This window comes from Silurus meridionalis, chromosome 3 (genome assembly GCF_014805685.1).
Source record: "Silurus meridionalis isolate SWU-2019-XX chromosome 3, ASM1480568v1, whole genome shotgun sequence".
NCBI classification, from domain to species: Eukaryota; Metazoa; Chordata; class Actinopteri; order Siluriformes; family Siluridae; genus Silurus; species Silurus meridionalis.
Genome location: NC_060886.1, coordinates 6,896,014 through 6,911,013, shown reverse-complemented (window position 1 = coordinate 6,911,013; position 15,000 = coordinate 6,896,014). Strand labels below are relative to the sequence as shown.

At 39.3% G+C, this 15,000-nt stretch overlaps 1 protein-coding gene across 2 annotated transcripts in view; it reads left to right on the top strand.

Moving 5' to 3' along the window:
- pde1a (phosphodiesterase 1A, calmodulin-dependent) overlaps positions 1-15,000 on the top strand; it is a 95,914-nt gene that overhangs the window by 73,650 nt on the left and 7,264 nt on the right. For both annotated transcript variants that reach the window (XM_046845866.1, XM_046845867.1), the window contains 4 exons: positions 2,736-2,802; positions 11,025-11,141; positions 13,155-13,295; positions 13,417-13,517. In XM_046845866.1, coding sequence (XP_046701822.1) covers positions 2,736-2,802; positions 11,025-11,141; positions 13,155-13,295; positions 13,417-13,517 — 426 coding nt within the window. The remainder of the gene's footprint in view (positions 1-2,735; positions 2,803-11,024; positions 11,142-13,154; positions 13,296-13,416; positions 13,518-15,000) is intronic.

Genomic DNA, 15,000 nt, shown 5'->3' with positions numbered 1-15,000 from the left:
AGGATGAGGAGATTTTGTCTGGAAGAAGCAGGAGTTTGGGATTAGGAGATTTTGTCTGGAAGAAGCAGGAGTTTAAAATGAGAGATTTTGTCTGGAAGAAGCAGGAGTTTAAAATGAGTAGATTTTGTCTGGAAGAAGCAGGAGTTTAGTATAAGGAGATTTTGTCTGGAAGAAGCGGGATTTTAGTTTAAGGAGATTTTGTCTGGAAGAAGCAGGAGATTAGGATGAGGAGATTTTGTCTGGAAGAAGCAGGAGTTTGGGATTAGGATATTTTGTCTGGAAGAAGCAGGAGTTTGGGATTAGGAGATTTTGTCTGGAAGAAGCAGGAGTTTAGGATGAGGAGATTTTGTCTGGAATAAGCAGGAGTTTAGGATGAATAGATTTTGTCTGGAAGAAGCAGGAGTTTAGGATGAGTAGATTTTGTCTGGAAGAAGCAGGAGTTTATGATGAGGAGATTTTGTCTGGAAGAAGCAGGAGTTTAGGATGAGGAGCTTTTGTCTGGAAGAAGCAGAAGTTTAGTTTAAGGAGATTTTGTCTGGGAGAAGCAGACGTTTAGTATAAGGAGATTTTGTCTGGAAGAAGCGGGAGTTTAGTTTAAGGAGATTTTGTCTAGAAGAAGCAGGAGTTCAGGATGAGGAGATTTTGTCTGGAAGAAGCAGGAGTTTGGGATGAGGAGATTTTGTCTGGAAGAAGCAGGAGTTTAGGATGAGGAGATTATGTCTGGAAGAAGCAGGAGTTTAGGATGAGGAGATTATGTCTGGAAGAAGCAGGAGTTTAGGATGAGGAGATTATGTCTGGAAGAAGCAGGAGTTTGGGATGAGGAGATTGTGTCTGGAAGAAGCAGGAGTTTAGTATGGTATAATTAGGTTTTAGATGAAGCAGGAGTTTAGGATGTGAGGATCAGGATCTGGATAAAACAACATTTTCTAAATTTGCAGGATCATATTAGGATTATTTCAGATGACCACCATTTAAAGGGAGAGTGTTGGAATTAGTGTAATGTATATTTGGTGCTTGTCTTAAATATATACTGTAGTATTCTTCCTGCTCTTTGTTGGACAAACTCCCTCCTGACCTGTAGGAAAGCCTGCTGATTTAGACTGCCTGTCTGTGACACTGCTGCTCCAGGACAAGCTAAAAGAAGTGTCCAGCTTTAGTTTCTGCCTGTCATTCTTGGTTTCTCAATTTATGATCACAGCTGATGTGAAAAACAGTTTCAGCTCGCTCAAGGCCACAGAGATGGACAAGACCTAATCACCATGCTTCACTTCCTTTTTTTTAATACAAATCCATATATCATTTCCACTCTCTCTCTCTTTCTCTCTCTCTCTCCCTCCCTCTCTCTAACTCTGTTTTCTAAAACACTGAAGTAATGACTGATCTCATCTCAAATGTACCTTGAAAATATGATAATTTTTTTTCCCATTGTCAGGCCGCTATTTTATTGTCCTATTTTTTGCTATTTTCATCCTAATTCATTAAGAAAAGACAGGTAATTATAGCTTATACAGCACACTGATTTTTATAATAAACTATGGACATTGTTTTTCTTGCTGTAAATACACTATATGGACAAATGTTTGGGACACCTGGATTTTTAGCCATGAAAGTTATACCTTTGGATGCAGTATCATTAATTCTTTATTCACTTGAACTTGATCCAAACCTGTTCCAGTATGACAATACTATGCATAGTCCCTATGCACACACAAAGGTGATGATGATTTACATGTGTTAAAGTAGAAGATCTCCTGCTGCAGAGCTCTGACCATTAATCTTTGGGATGATTTGGAAAGCTGACTGTACCCCAGGCCTTCTCACCTCACCTATATCAGTACCTGACTACTAACACCCTTGTGTCTGAATGAGCACAAATGCACACATAATCTGTGGAAACATCTTCCCAGAAGAGTGGAAATTATCATAGCAGCAAATTAGCAAATAAGTAGTAGTTTCAGAGAGTACAGACTGTTTTTATTTATGATCAGGAAAACTGCACACATCATTCAAGCTTGAGGAATCTTTGAGAACTTTGGGGAAATATAGATTTGTTTTTACTTATCTTTTTCTTGTCGTTATTTTGCATATAAATTGAAATATACTTTATATCTTTGATCCTTGCATTCGCTCTACTTGACCACTGAAGTGGAAAATAAATATAAATATATTCAAACTATTACAATCACCTGAAAGGCAGTTTGTATGTTTTGTGAAATGGGTTGTTCAAGCTCAGTGCTTTGTCAGTCCCAAATCCCACGTCTTCCTCCTTACATTCTAATATAACAGAAATCGTGAAGCACAGTGAAATATTTATGTTTTGGGTTTTTACAGAAATTCTTGGTGGAGATCAAGGAAATGCATGGCAAAGTTTGTGATGTGTGAAGTAATATCTATAGTCAAGGTCAAATTCTAGCAATGGAACGCTCTCTTTCTTCTATTCATTCTCTCTCTCTCTCTCTCTCTCTCTCTCTCTCTCTCTCTCTCTCTCTCTCAGGTACAGATACAGGAAGTTGCTATGCTTTACAATTCTAATATATTAATACATTACATACAGTACCAAAGTAATGTTTCTGTTCACATGGTCTATGTATTAGCACATAGATGTTAGTATAATAATATTCTGATTTACACACAGTGTGACAGAGTTAAATGTGACCTTTTCTGAGCAGACCTTGTCCTTATAGTAATAAAAGGCTGTGTGGATGTGTGTGTGTGTGTGTGTGTGTGTTGGACAGGATGTACAGGAGGACGTCAAACATGGCCGGGCTGACATATCCACCAGCTGTGATCCTTGCTCTAAAGGTATTCAGTGCGTTTCATTTCATACACGTTCCTGGGTTATAGTAATATATCATAAATTCACACATTCATTTGGTTTTCTCTGCTTAAAACTTAAAAATAAAATGTAAAGACAACAAAATATAATAATATCTTATTATGTACCATATACTATATAGACAAAAGTAATAGGAAACTTGACAAACTTCTTGGAGGACAATGCCCCTGTGCACAAAGCCAGCTCTATGAAGATATAGTTTATATGGGTTGGGGTGGAAGATCTCCTTCTAAATCGCTCTCTTTCATAGAACTCTATTGAATGCCTCTAAGATCAATCGGAACATTGACTGCACCCCAGGCCTCCTCATCTACATCAGTCAAAAATTGGACGCTGGCCGTCACCAGGCCAGTGACGTCACAAAAGAAAGTACAAAACGTACATGTAGTGAGGCAAGCGCCAGCTTCTGTTTGTTCACGAAGTGCTCTGTGTGTGTGTTGAATTGTCTGTCAATTGTTCGTCAGAAAAAAAATCCTGGGAGCGAGCACGCTAAGTCGGTTCTAGAGAGAGCCAGCTGCATGTCAATGCCATTGCTCTGCTCCCGGGCGGCACTCTTCAAGGAGTGCTCACAACCTCTCGCTGAAGCCGAGCGTCGCGCCAGTTCCTGGGGCTCGCAAATGGACCTCGCAGAAGATTTTGAGATGGACTTGCCCCTTTCTCCACCCTTACCAGCTCGGTCCAGCACTTGCTCACAGGCTCAGAAGCACGTTTCTTTTGTTTCATTCTCCTGCGACAAGAGCATTAGCTCCACCTCTATTCCTTTAAAGAGGGGGAGCACGCTTTGTGAGATAGGCTCGAGGAGCTATGGAGTTGGGGTGGAGCTAGGTCGGTTTCCGAGGGAGCTGGCTGCGCACATTCTGTGCACATTCGGCTCAAATTCTCTGCAGATCTCATATTGCACTACGCTCATTGTGCTGCGCACATTCTGCTCGCATTTTTATGCAGTTGCTTCACTCCCAGAGAGCACTCCTCGAACTGGCAGCCAGTTCACGAGCTCCATCAGATGGCAGACCTGGTCCTCAGAGCCAATAAAAAGACCTCTAGGGCCATTGGCTGGTCCATGACTGCCCTTGTCTCGACTAAGAGGCACCTTTGGCTCACTCTCTTGGAAATGTCTGACAGGGATAGGGCCGTGCTGCTGGATGCCCCACTCACTAAGAAACAGGTGCCAGTGTTTTAGCAGTACCTCCCCTGCCACTCTCATGGGGAGGTACAGAAACAGCCTCGTGAAGTGACAGATCTGAGAATTAACAAAGGACGTTTTAGAAGTATCTGGTGCCCGCACTGCCACCTCAGGGACCTGGTCCGTTAACGATGCCACTAAATGTGCTTTAGTGCACAGCCAGCACCAGCGAGCGTCCTCATTGGTCTCCACCCAGTTGAGTAGTGGTCCAGGAGAACTCGCCGAGTCTCGCCGAGTCCTAGAGTCACTTCAGGGCACTGCCCTAGCTCTAGGCACACCAGAGGTCAGTCTTGAGAGATCGATACTCTAAGAAACTTCCTGGCAGCCTGAAAAGCTCTGCCAGACTTGTATCAGTGGAACCTCTCCAGTGTAGAGCGAGTCTATTTGATTCATTTTGAGTCTCATCCGCCCGTTTCTATGGGGTTCTTCCCACTCTGGTGGGAACCGAGAAGGCTTTGGTTGTGGAACGAGAAGTAAACAGGCCATTAAGGTGGTCCCGCCATCAAAACAAGTGTCCGGGTTCTACAACAGGTACTTAATAGTTTCCAAAAAGGACAGTGGATTGCGTCCTATTTTGGATCTACATCAGCTGAACTGCTCACTTGTGAAGCTTACCAGTATTGTTTTCTTCCGTTTGACCTTGCCCTCTCACCCCGCACCTTCAAAAAATGTGTCCATGCGGCTCCGGTCTTCCTGAGACTTCAGGGCATTCACATCCTCAACTATATCCTTGGTTGTCCCATGACCTGTAAGGTTACAGGCATTCTATCCTCCTCTGTTTTAGGCCCCAGACCAGGAGAAATCGAACTGGCTGTGCCAGGTACGCAGACTGGACACCTAGGTCTATAGGTCCATGGGCTGCTTCAAAGGCTTGGTCCTCTGGAGTTCCCCTCTAAGACATTTGCTACGTTGCGGGCTGGTCCACCCCACTGACCTTTGTCCTGTTCTACAACCTGGACCCCAGTGGGACAGAAGGGCCAGGAATGCCACTGGTCAGTCTGGTGTGATTAGACATTAGTTCCCAAAGCATTTCAACGCAGCTCGAGTTTCTGAAAGGCAACGTCTCTAGGTTACGTATGTAACCCTACTTCCCTGAGGGAACAAGATGCTAACTTACACTGCTGGCGTCCCTGCAGTGCTTCCTTCTCCATTACAGAAGCTGGCGCTCACCTCACTCCATGTGTATATTATACTTCCTGGTCGTGACATCACCCTGCCGGTGACAATTTTTGACTGATTATTTTAGAGCCTGAACACTCGGGCATGTTCCCAAAGCGTTTCGACACAGCGCCTTGTTCCCTCAGGGAACCTGGGTTACAAAAGTAACCTACAGATGTTAACCACCATTTAGCTAGGTTCATTCCATAATTGCATTACAGACTGTTTCAAATAAAATGCTGAGCACATATTAATACAAAGTTAAAAAGTGACATGCGACAGTAAGGATCATGCTGCATTCCCTTATATTTTCATTAGCTACTTAGCAAAGTTACCACCATGATTGTTTTAGGTTGAGAATGTGGGAAGTGGGAGCTTAGCAGTAAGGATTTTGGACTTCTAAACAGAAGCTAATGAGTCCACATCTTGACACCACCAGCTTGTTAATGCTGGGCCAATTAGCAAAGTACTCAACTGCTCAGTTGTAAGTCGTTCTGGATAAGGGTGTCTAGCAAATGCCATACATGTACAGGTTTTCGGAATGAATCTTTGGGCATGTCAAACTTTGGGCATGTCAAACATAACTTTTTATCATTGTGTTGTGTGGGTTTAATTTTCTTTTGTTTGCTTGTAATTATCCAACAGAAATTATAATTATTCTATGCAAAAGCTTTGCAGGCATGGGGTATTATGGATATTATTGCTTTGTGGAAGTACTTTTTGCATAGGACATTATTTCTGTATTTTTTTAAATCCCTGACAGTCTTTAATTTGTTTTTGTAAGAAGGTCAGATTGTACAGTGTTCTGTATATTGCAGTCTTTTATTTAAATAAAATATTCTCCAGTGTTCGAAAAACCCAGCAAACTTAAGCAAGCATCATACACTGCTATCCATGACTTGATTAAACTGTACTCAGTGGTGGTCCTGTAGAAGTTCCTTATTCTTCTATTGTGGCACACAAAGTACGTGTTTTTAATAAAAACTGGCGAATGAAAAGTCTCCTGTAACTATACCTTGGGATTTTAATTCATTCCAATCCTAAAGTATTGCTCATGTTAGTTTAAAGAAACAAAATGAATAGCCTGTGATGTGAATCTTCTCTTCACAGTTGGCTCTTGTTTTTAAATACACGGTTTATTGAAGGAGCTAAATAATGAGGTGTTGGATGAATCGGAAATGGCGAAAAAAATGTCCTTTAAAGGTAGTAAAGGAAAAAGTGTGCTAAAAGTGCAATGAATCAGTTGAGGGACACGCAGTGTAAAATGGCCTGGTGTTATGTAAGAGATAATAAAACATTCTCGGCAGGGGGGAGGGCCCCATAACGAGATGCTGAGTTCATTATGTTCTGTTATCAGGATGTTTCAGCTGTTATCTCATTTACACCATGGCCTGTGTTAGGAAAATAAAGGCTTTATGAGTTTTTTTGCTTTTAAGTAAGGAAATGTACTGTCATTTTATTGAGCAAAATTTCTACACACAGACGTACACACGGATTAATGGTATCTGGTTATACATTTGTTGCTATCGTTATGGCATGCTTTATCTTACTTTTTAGTTGTTGGCTTTATCTAAAACATGTTACTAAAGCCTGTCATTTCTTTCTGTCCACTTTAAAGTAATTCATTTCGTAACAAGAATGTTTTGGGCAAGAAAATAAATGTAAATGTAATTTCAATTCACTTCAGTTTAATTTGTATAGCACTTAACAATGAAAATTGCCCAAAAGCAGCTTTACAGAGACAAATATGTTATAATATTTGAATTTATATGTGCCTAAACATTAACCCCTTATAAGTTTATCCTTAATGAATAATCCAATGGTGATTGTGGAGAAGAAAAACTCCCTGAAATGGTATGAGGAAGAAACCTTGGCAGGAACCAGCCTCAAAAAGGGAACCCATCCCCATCTGAGTGGCACAGAATGTCCTTTCATGATTGCTTTTTCATTGTCGATATGCGCTGTTCAGTGTTGGGTCCTAAATGTGGAACTGTCATGCAAATTGCAGTCCTAAGTCATTGTAACAGACTGTTGTATTAAATACAGTCCAAATTCATTTGTAATTGCTGCTATGGGTACACTTTGTCTTTATTACATAGTACAGGAAGCTTTGTATTGGAAACTGGAATTTATTTTTGGACACATAAGCAGTTTATGTAAAAAATCATCTACAGCAAGGTGTGCATTTCACAATCCTGATGCACGATGCACAGGCAAAAAAAAAAACACTCAACACAGAGCACCTAAATGTTGATTATCCTGCTTATACCATGGTCATTTGCACAACCATAACAGCAGATTGAATGCACACCTTTCAGCCAATCAAAATCAAATATCCAGACTCTACATGGTATTTACATTTTGCTGTAGTCTTATGTTCTGTTCATTCATTCTAAGTACATAAACATAAAATTATACTTCCACATAAACAAAATCTATTTCAAATGAATGATGCATCTGAAATCAGGTCCTTCCATACACAAAGCAAAAATGGCTGTCAGGGAGAACTGAAATGCCTGAAATGAAAAATTAATGTAACTTATTGGTCAGAAAATGTGTTTTATCAACAACAGAATAGCTTGAGTATACACTGACCAGGCATGACTTTATGGCCACCCATCAGGAATAACATTATGACCACCTGTTTAATATTGTGATGGTCCCCCTTTTGCTGCCAAAACAGTTCTGACCTGTCGAGCAAACAGCATTAACTTCTTCAGCAGTTTGAGCTACAGGAGATCGTTTGTTGGATCTGACCACATGGAACTTTCGCTCCCCATGACCCTGTCGCAGATTCACCACTGTTTTTCCTTGGATCACTTTTGATAGATACTGACCACTGCAGACCAGGAACATCCCACAAGAGCTGCAGTTTTGGAGATCCTCTGACCCAGTCGTCTAGACATCACAATTTGGCCCTCGTCAAACTCCCTCAAATCCCTACGCTCGCCCATTTTTCCTGCTTCTAACACGTCAACTTTGAGGACAAAATGTTTACTTGCTGCCTAATATATCCACCCACTAACAGGTGAAATGATGAAGAAATAATCAGGGATATTTCCTTCACTGGTAATAAGGTTATAATGTCATAATATCTGGTTGGTATAGTTACAGTACATATATTATACATTTATAATAAACATCTATATACACCAGTGATTATGTCCATTGTGCTCTCCAGACCTGCCTGATCCATCCTGATCACCTGCTTTTGAATGGGATTTGCAAACCATTGGAAACAACTTGCTGCTGCTGAGAATGGGTCCACATGAAAAGCCTAAAGTTACATGCGACTATTGTGGATGGTTCCAATTAAGACCCATGGATATGGCTTGAGATTGTAATTAATAAGAACAGTTCTGCTAAAATGTCATATGATTACATTTGTCACAAATAGTCCAGCAGTGAACAGCTGATAACTTTAACAACGATGAACCCATAATAAATGGATATTCAGAGTCACCCAGACTAGGATGGTATTCCTTTTGAGTCTGGTTCCTTGCAAGGGGTTACCTAGTATCGTCTTAGGGAGTTTTTCCTAGTTTGTTTATTTCCTTTTTTTCCCCCCCCTAATTTCTTTATTTCCTTATTTATCACTCTTGATATTACCCAAATGAGGATGGGTTCCCATTTTGAGTCTGGTTCCTCTCAAGGTTTCTTCATTATAACATCTAAGGGAGTTTTTCCTTGCCACAGTCGCCATGGCTGCTCATCAGGGATGAATACACATCGTTCATCTTAACTGTTAAATTCTGTAAAGCTGCTTTGAGACAATGTCTGTTGTGAAAAGCGCTATAGAAATAAACTTGACCTGACTTGACTTATTTGTGTAATGTTTCCATGGTAACAGATCATACACACAGAGATGTACAGCAGCTGCTCTACATAATTTAAGACTAATAATGATTTATTTGTTGGGAAAAATATAAAATATATTCATTGATGTGGTGAGATTTGTTTAGTAGAGAGAGAGAGTGATGCTGGTGTTGGAAAATTGCTGTTGCATTAGACACACTTCACACTTCAGATCGTGCTGTTGTACTAAAATAATACACTTCATGCCAGGCCGTATCACACTTCCCCGGGGTGTATTATTATGATCATATAAAAGCAGGGCCCGTCATGTGTTATTCATTGCTTATCTAAGCATACATAATGTCCACATTTTTCTCTAATAATGAAATTTTATTTTTATTCCACATCAGTTGCTCTTAAAGGCAAAGCCAAAACCCCAAATTGTACTGTATGTTCATGAGTCTTGCAGTGAGAAGAGGCTTTAGTTTGGTCACTTTATCATAAAGCCCAGATCAGTGGATTGCCATAGTGATGGTTGACCTTCTGCAAGCTTCTCCTATCTTTACACATGATCTCTGGAGTTCACCCAGAGTGAACATTAGATTCTTGGTCAGAAAGCCCTTCTCCACTGATTGCTCCACTATTTGGTCAGAGGTCCAGCTATAAGAACAGCTTTGTTTTTTCTAACTTCTTCACTGAAGAACTATAGATGCAGCAGTACAGATTCTTTAATGCATCAGAAATGTATTTGTAGCTTTCCCCAGATCTGTGCCTTCACTCAATCCACTATCTCAGCTCTGCACTCGGTTCCTTAGACCTCTGTGTTTTTGCTTTGATACAGATTTTTAGCTAAATTAATATAGTTTATTTAGACAGGTGTGTGCTTTTTCAAATCATGTCCAATCAATTTAATTTGCCCCAACTACAGACTCTGATCAAAAATTAGAAAGATCTTAAACTACCCACAGAAATGGGATTGATCTGAAGAACAGGAGATGTACATTGTAAAGGGTTTGAAAACTTAAATCAATATGATATTTCAGCCTTTTTCTTTTTCACAATAAATGTAAAAAGTCTGGTCGTTGTTATTATGAAGTGTGGAGAATAGACTCGTGGGCAAAAATGTAATTGGAGGCATTTTTGCATGAATCTGAAACAAACAATAAAGGGGTCTAAATACTTTCTGAAAATGCTGCATATTCTGGAAATGAGTGCATCTAAAGTGTTAATCAATCACTGTTTATGATTAGATAAAACATGCAAGATACATGTTAACTTTAATATGTTAATATCCACCTTTCGATTTTTTACTCTTTTGATGCAAAGTGTTTTTTTTTTATAAATAATCTTTACTCTCACCAACCAGAAAGCTGATAACTGGGTAGTTTGGTGCATTGAACAATCCTGATTTTCACCATTCATGCTTCTAAATGCAATTCAATTTAAGTGGAATAACAGCTGGGAGTCTCAGACAGGGGCCATGCACATCTAGCAGACTCAGATTGGTCTGATCGGTAAATTTTCTGCTTTAAGTTTCTGTTTATATTTCAATTCAGTTTTATTGGAATAGTGCTTTTAACAATGGAAAATGTCTCAAAGCAGCTTTATGAAGATAAAGAGAATGTATAAGTTTAGTGCCTATAAGTGTGTTCGTTATCATTTTGAGTGGCAAGGAAAAACTCCCTGAGTTGGCATGAGGAAAAAACATTGAGAGGAACCAGACTCAAGTGGATACCCAACCTCATTTGAGTTGCACCAATTGTCCATTCATTACAGTTCCATTATTGTTGAGGTTTACTGTTCAGTGTTAGGTACTTAAATGCAGAACTGTTATGCAAACTGTGGTCCTGAGCCATTGTAGAAGACTGTAATTAATTGCAGTACAAATTCATCCTGAAAGTTCTTAAGTTACTTCCATCCTTAGGCTGTGGAACTACTTCTAGCTGCACATAGTTCTTTTAAATAATTAGTTTCAATGACGCAAAATGTTGAATACTGAAAATGTACAAAATGTTGGTATCATACTGTATATATCACACTGTGTGTTCGCAGGACGTTGATAAATGGTCATTTGATGTCTTCACGCTTCACGAGGCAAGCAGCGAACACGCGCTGAAGTTCCTGGTTTATGAGCTGCTTACCAGATACGACCTGATCAACCGCTTCAGGGTTTGTGAGATTCTTATCACAAAAACACACACATACATATATATACACACATGCATGCCACCTAACAACAAAAATAGCTGTTTCACTTGGACCCACTCATGCTGGGAAATCCAAGTTTAGGTTTCGCTCTGCAGAGATGACACCTACACACACAGTACATGCACACAGTCTTACTGCGCACTTTTGGGTTTCCTTTTTTCAATCCATCCTGCACGCTCATCCACATTTGTGTATGCCTTTTAGAAATGCACTATATAGACCAAGAATTAGGACACCTAACTTTTCCAGCCATAGGGGATTCTTCACTTAAACTAAGAGACTCAAAGTTGTTCAATCATGACAGTGTATCTGTGTACAAAGCTAGCTTCATGAAGATATGGCTTTACATGGGTTTGAGTGGAAGAACTTTCAGTGACTTGCTATAGAGCTCTGACCACAAACCCTATTGAACACCTTTGATCAGATGTCTACAAATGCCCACATGGTGTATTGTCCATAACTTATTATAGGTTCTTATAAAATAACTTGCAGTACATTGCTTTACAAATAAAAGATTGTTATTGTTTTTTATACTTACTATTTAATTTTATAGAAGGCTGTGATATAGAGTTCATAGTTATTTTGCTTTCATGCATGTAAAAGCCCAGTCTTTACTCCACTTTTAGTCAAGGCTGCCTTATTAAAGTCCTTTTCATGACATCTGAATTGTATCTATTGTATCTTGCTGAATTTCTGAAGCACTAGTGTTGTTCCCAAGATGTTATTCTTACAATTTTTTGCAACAAGCTCAATAAATATAGCCTCGACCAGAAGGAAGTGGTTGCTGAAGATCAATCAAAATGAGTTAATTGTCATGTAATCAAGTGAGAGTTGACTGATTGGTGGGTGGGTGTGAATTTGTTCTTTAGGTGATTAAATTAGCAAGAGAAATGGCAGGGAAATCTTAAAAAAAACTATACCTGGCTTTGTTAAGACATAAAGGATGAGGTAGATGATCACTGAGAGCAGGAGGATTTAGAAAAATTACACTGTTATCCCTCTGACCACAAGTGTTGTTCTCATCTATCCAACTAAAATACACAGTTGAACCTTATGTACATCTATTGTGTGTAGACGAACATGTCTGAGGTCCTCGAATACTGTATTCAAAAGTGTAATCCATCTGTGTAAGCACAGCAGCGAGAGAAATTCAAGGAAAGTGTACTGTAAGACATGCAGTAGTTTTCAAAGTTTCCATTTCCCAGTTGCCAAATACAGAACCATTAATGTCAGCATTATGGCTTTTCCCATAATTGAACATGTTTTACTAATCACATTGTGCATCTCTCAGGACGGTTACATGGTTATATTTCATGAAGGTGAAAGACCAATATTTTGAGCGAGTTGTGGGAATAACAATGACTTATGCAGTTAAATAAGAGTTGCTAGGAGTCAGTGCAAAGTATAAAAAAGTACACAAGTACAACTGACTCGTTCTCAAATTAAATTCAGTTCAATTTATTTTTATTTCTATAGCACTCTTAACAATAGACACTTTCTCGGCTGAACAAGTAACAAAGATTCTTAAGTTGTATAAAAGAAAATGTAGGTTTAGTGCCTATAAGTTTGTTCCTTATAATAGTAAGTTTATCCATAAGAGTGAGCCAGAGGCGACTGTGGCAAGAAAAAACTCCCTGAGATGCAATGAGAAAAAACCTTGAGAGAAATTAGACTCATAAGAGGGAACCCGTCCTCATCTCGGTGGCACTGAATGTCTATTCATTACAGTTTCACCATTGCATTGAGTAACCTGGAATAATAATAGTAAAACACAATATACACAAAAGTTCATGGACACCTGACTAAAAAATTAGATATGTAAAACATATCTTGATGGAGCTGGCTTTGTGCACATTGTCATGATGGAACAGGTTTGGGTGTTCTAGTCCAAGTGAAGAGAAAATGAAATTCTACTGCATCCAAAAACATCCTATTCAATAGTTTTTTGCCCTGTTCTGCTTCTGCCCTATGCAGATACCTGTGTCTTCTCTGGTGGCATTTGTGGAGGCTTTAGAGGTTGGCTACAGCAAGCACAAAAATCCTTACCACAACCTGACCCACGCTGCTGATGTTACCCAAACCGCACACTATCTGATGCTCCACACTGGTATTATGGTGAGCTTCTGAAAAAGGTCTGCTTCTAGACCTATGCCCAAGATTATCATGATAAGTAAACAGTCATTTTTCAAACTTTATACCAATTGCAATTACATTTTTGTGCTATGATGTGTCCAAGCACTGGCTCACCGAACTGGAAATATTAGCCATGGTGTTTGCTGCTGCTATTCACGACTTTGAACACACTGGGACAACCAACAACTTCCACATTCAGACCAGGTTTGTGTGCATTTTTGTCTCATTTCACTGGTTGAATTTGTTCCATAAATTTAATTCAATTACATTTTCAAGATTTCCAGTATATTGTCTCATAGTGCTCTTAGAAAATGGCGGCTTAGTGGTGAACGTTCAAGTTCCAATTCCAGTGTCACCAAATTGGATCCTTGAGTAAGACTCCCAAAGGTGGTTTAATTTTGGTGTCAATATGGGCTGGTTTGAACATTTCAGAAACCTCCTTAGACTTTCACAAATACCAGTAATGGACAAATCATGCGCTTGAGTTAAAGTAGAGATACACTTGGTAAAATATGACTCCAGTAAAAGTAAAAGTGCTCCTTTTAAATGTTTACTTAAGTAAACGTACAAAAGTATGTGCCTTTATATAAATCCAAAGTACTATGATTTATTATGGCTGTAATGTTCCTATTATCAATTTTGTCAACGTCTTGTTTATTCAAAACTTGTTTCTTAAATCCCCAAACTAGTTAGAAATAAGGTTTACAGTATTAAACACATTAATTAACAAACATAAAAGGATGTTTAAGGGGAGGTGTGATGGCATCACTTCTGAACATCTCTCTGAATGCATCAGAGTCTCGAGTGAACATTCTTTCTGATATAGTTGCTGTTTTGTTGCGTTTTTCTGCCAGACGACCTTCGTCTCGCGCCGACTCATAAACCTCAAAGACCCGACACGTTTGCCAACAGACAGCCATCATGCTTTAATTCGTCATCTCCTTCTGTCCTCCTAAGCGTTCGGAAAAAAAAGCAAAACAACGATATTTGCTTTCATGTTGATGTTTTTTTTTTTTTGCACATAATATTGTATAGACCTTCAGTTTTCCATCACGGATGAATGAAAGATGTAAGATTTAAGGGGTATATGGGGGACGATTTAAGTCAGAATGCAGGATTTGCTTTTGTTTTTATCTTTCAGATGTTGAAATTTCTCTTTAACCTTTCCATGCTTTTTGTCTCATCTCCGTATTGCTATGATTTGCCCAAACAAAATCTATCAGAGTTCAGGAAAAGCTATCAGGAGCTGTTAGGATGTGCTGTATTCAGGAAAATTAAAAAAGGAGTGTGTATTCTCTCTGTTTTTGAATTTAAGCGTGGAATACAGAGATGGTACTGTATAAATCGGAATTGCCCCTCAATTATTTATTGGCAGTTATATGTATATATAATTTGTGAGTTGTAATTCTACCCTGCAAAGTAATAAAGAGTTAGAGGATGAGGTCAGACAGAAGTCTCTGTGGACTATGATGTTTGCGGATTATATTGTGATTGGTGGTGAGAGTAGGGAGCAGGTTGAGAAGAGCCTGGAGAAGTGGAGGTATGTGCTGGAGAGAAGGGGAAGAGTACATGTGTGTGAATGAGAGGGAGGGCAGTGGAGTGGTGCAGTTGCAGGGAGAAGAGGTGGTGAAGGTGGAGGAGTTCAGGTACCTGGGGTCAACAGTGCAAAGTAATGGAGAGTGTGTTA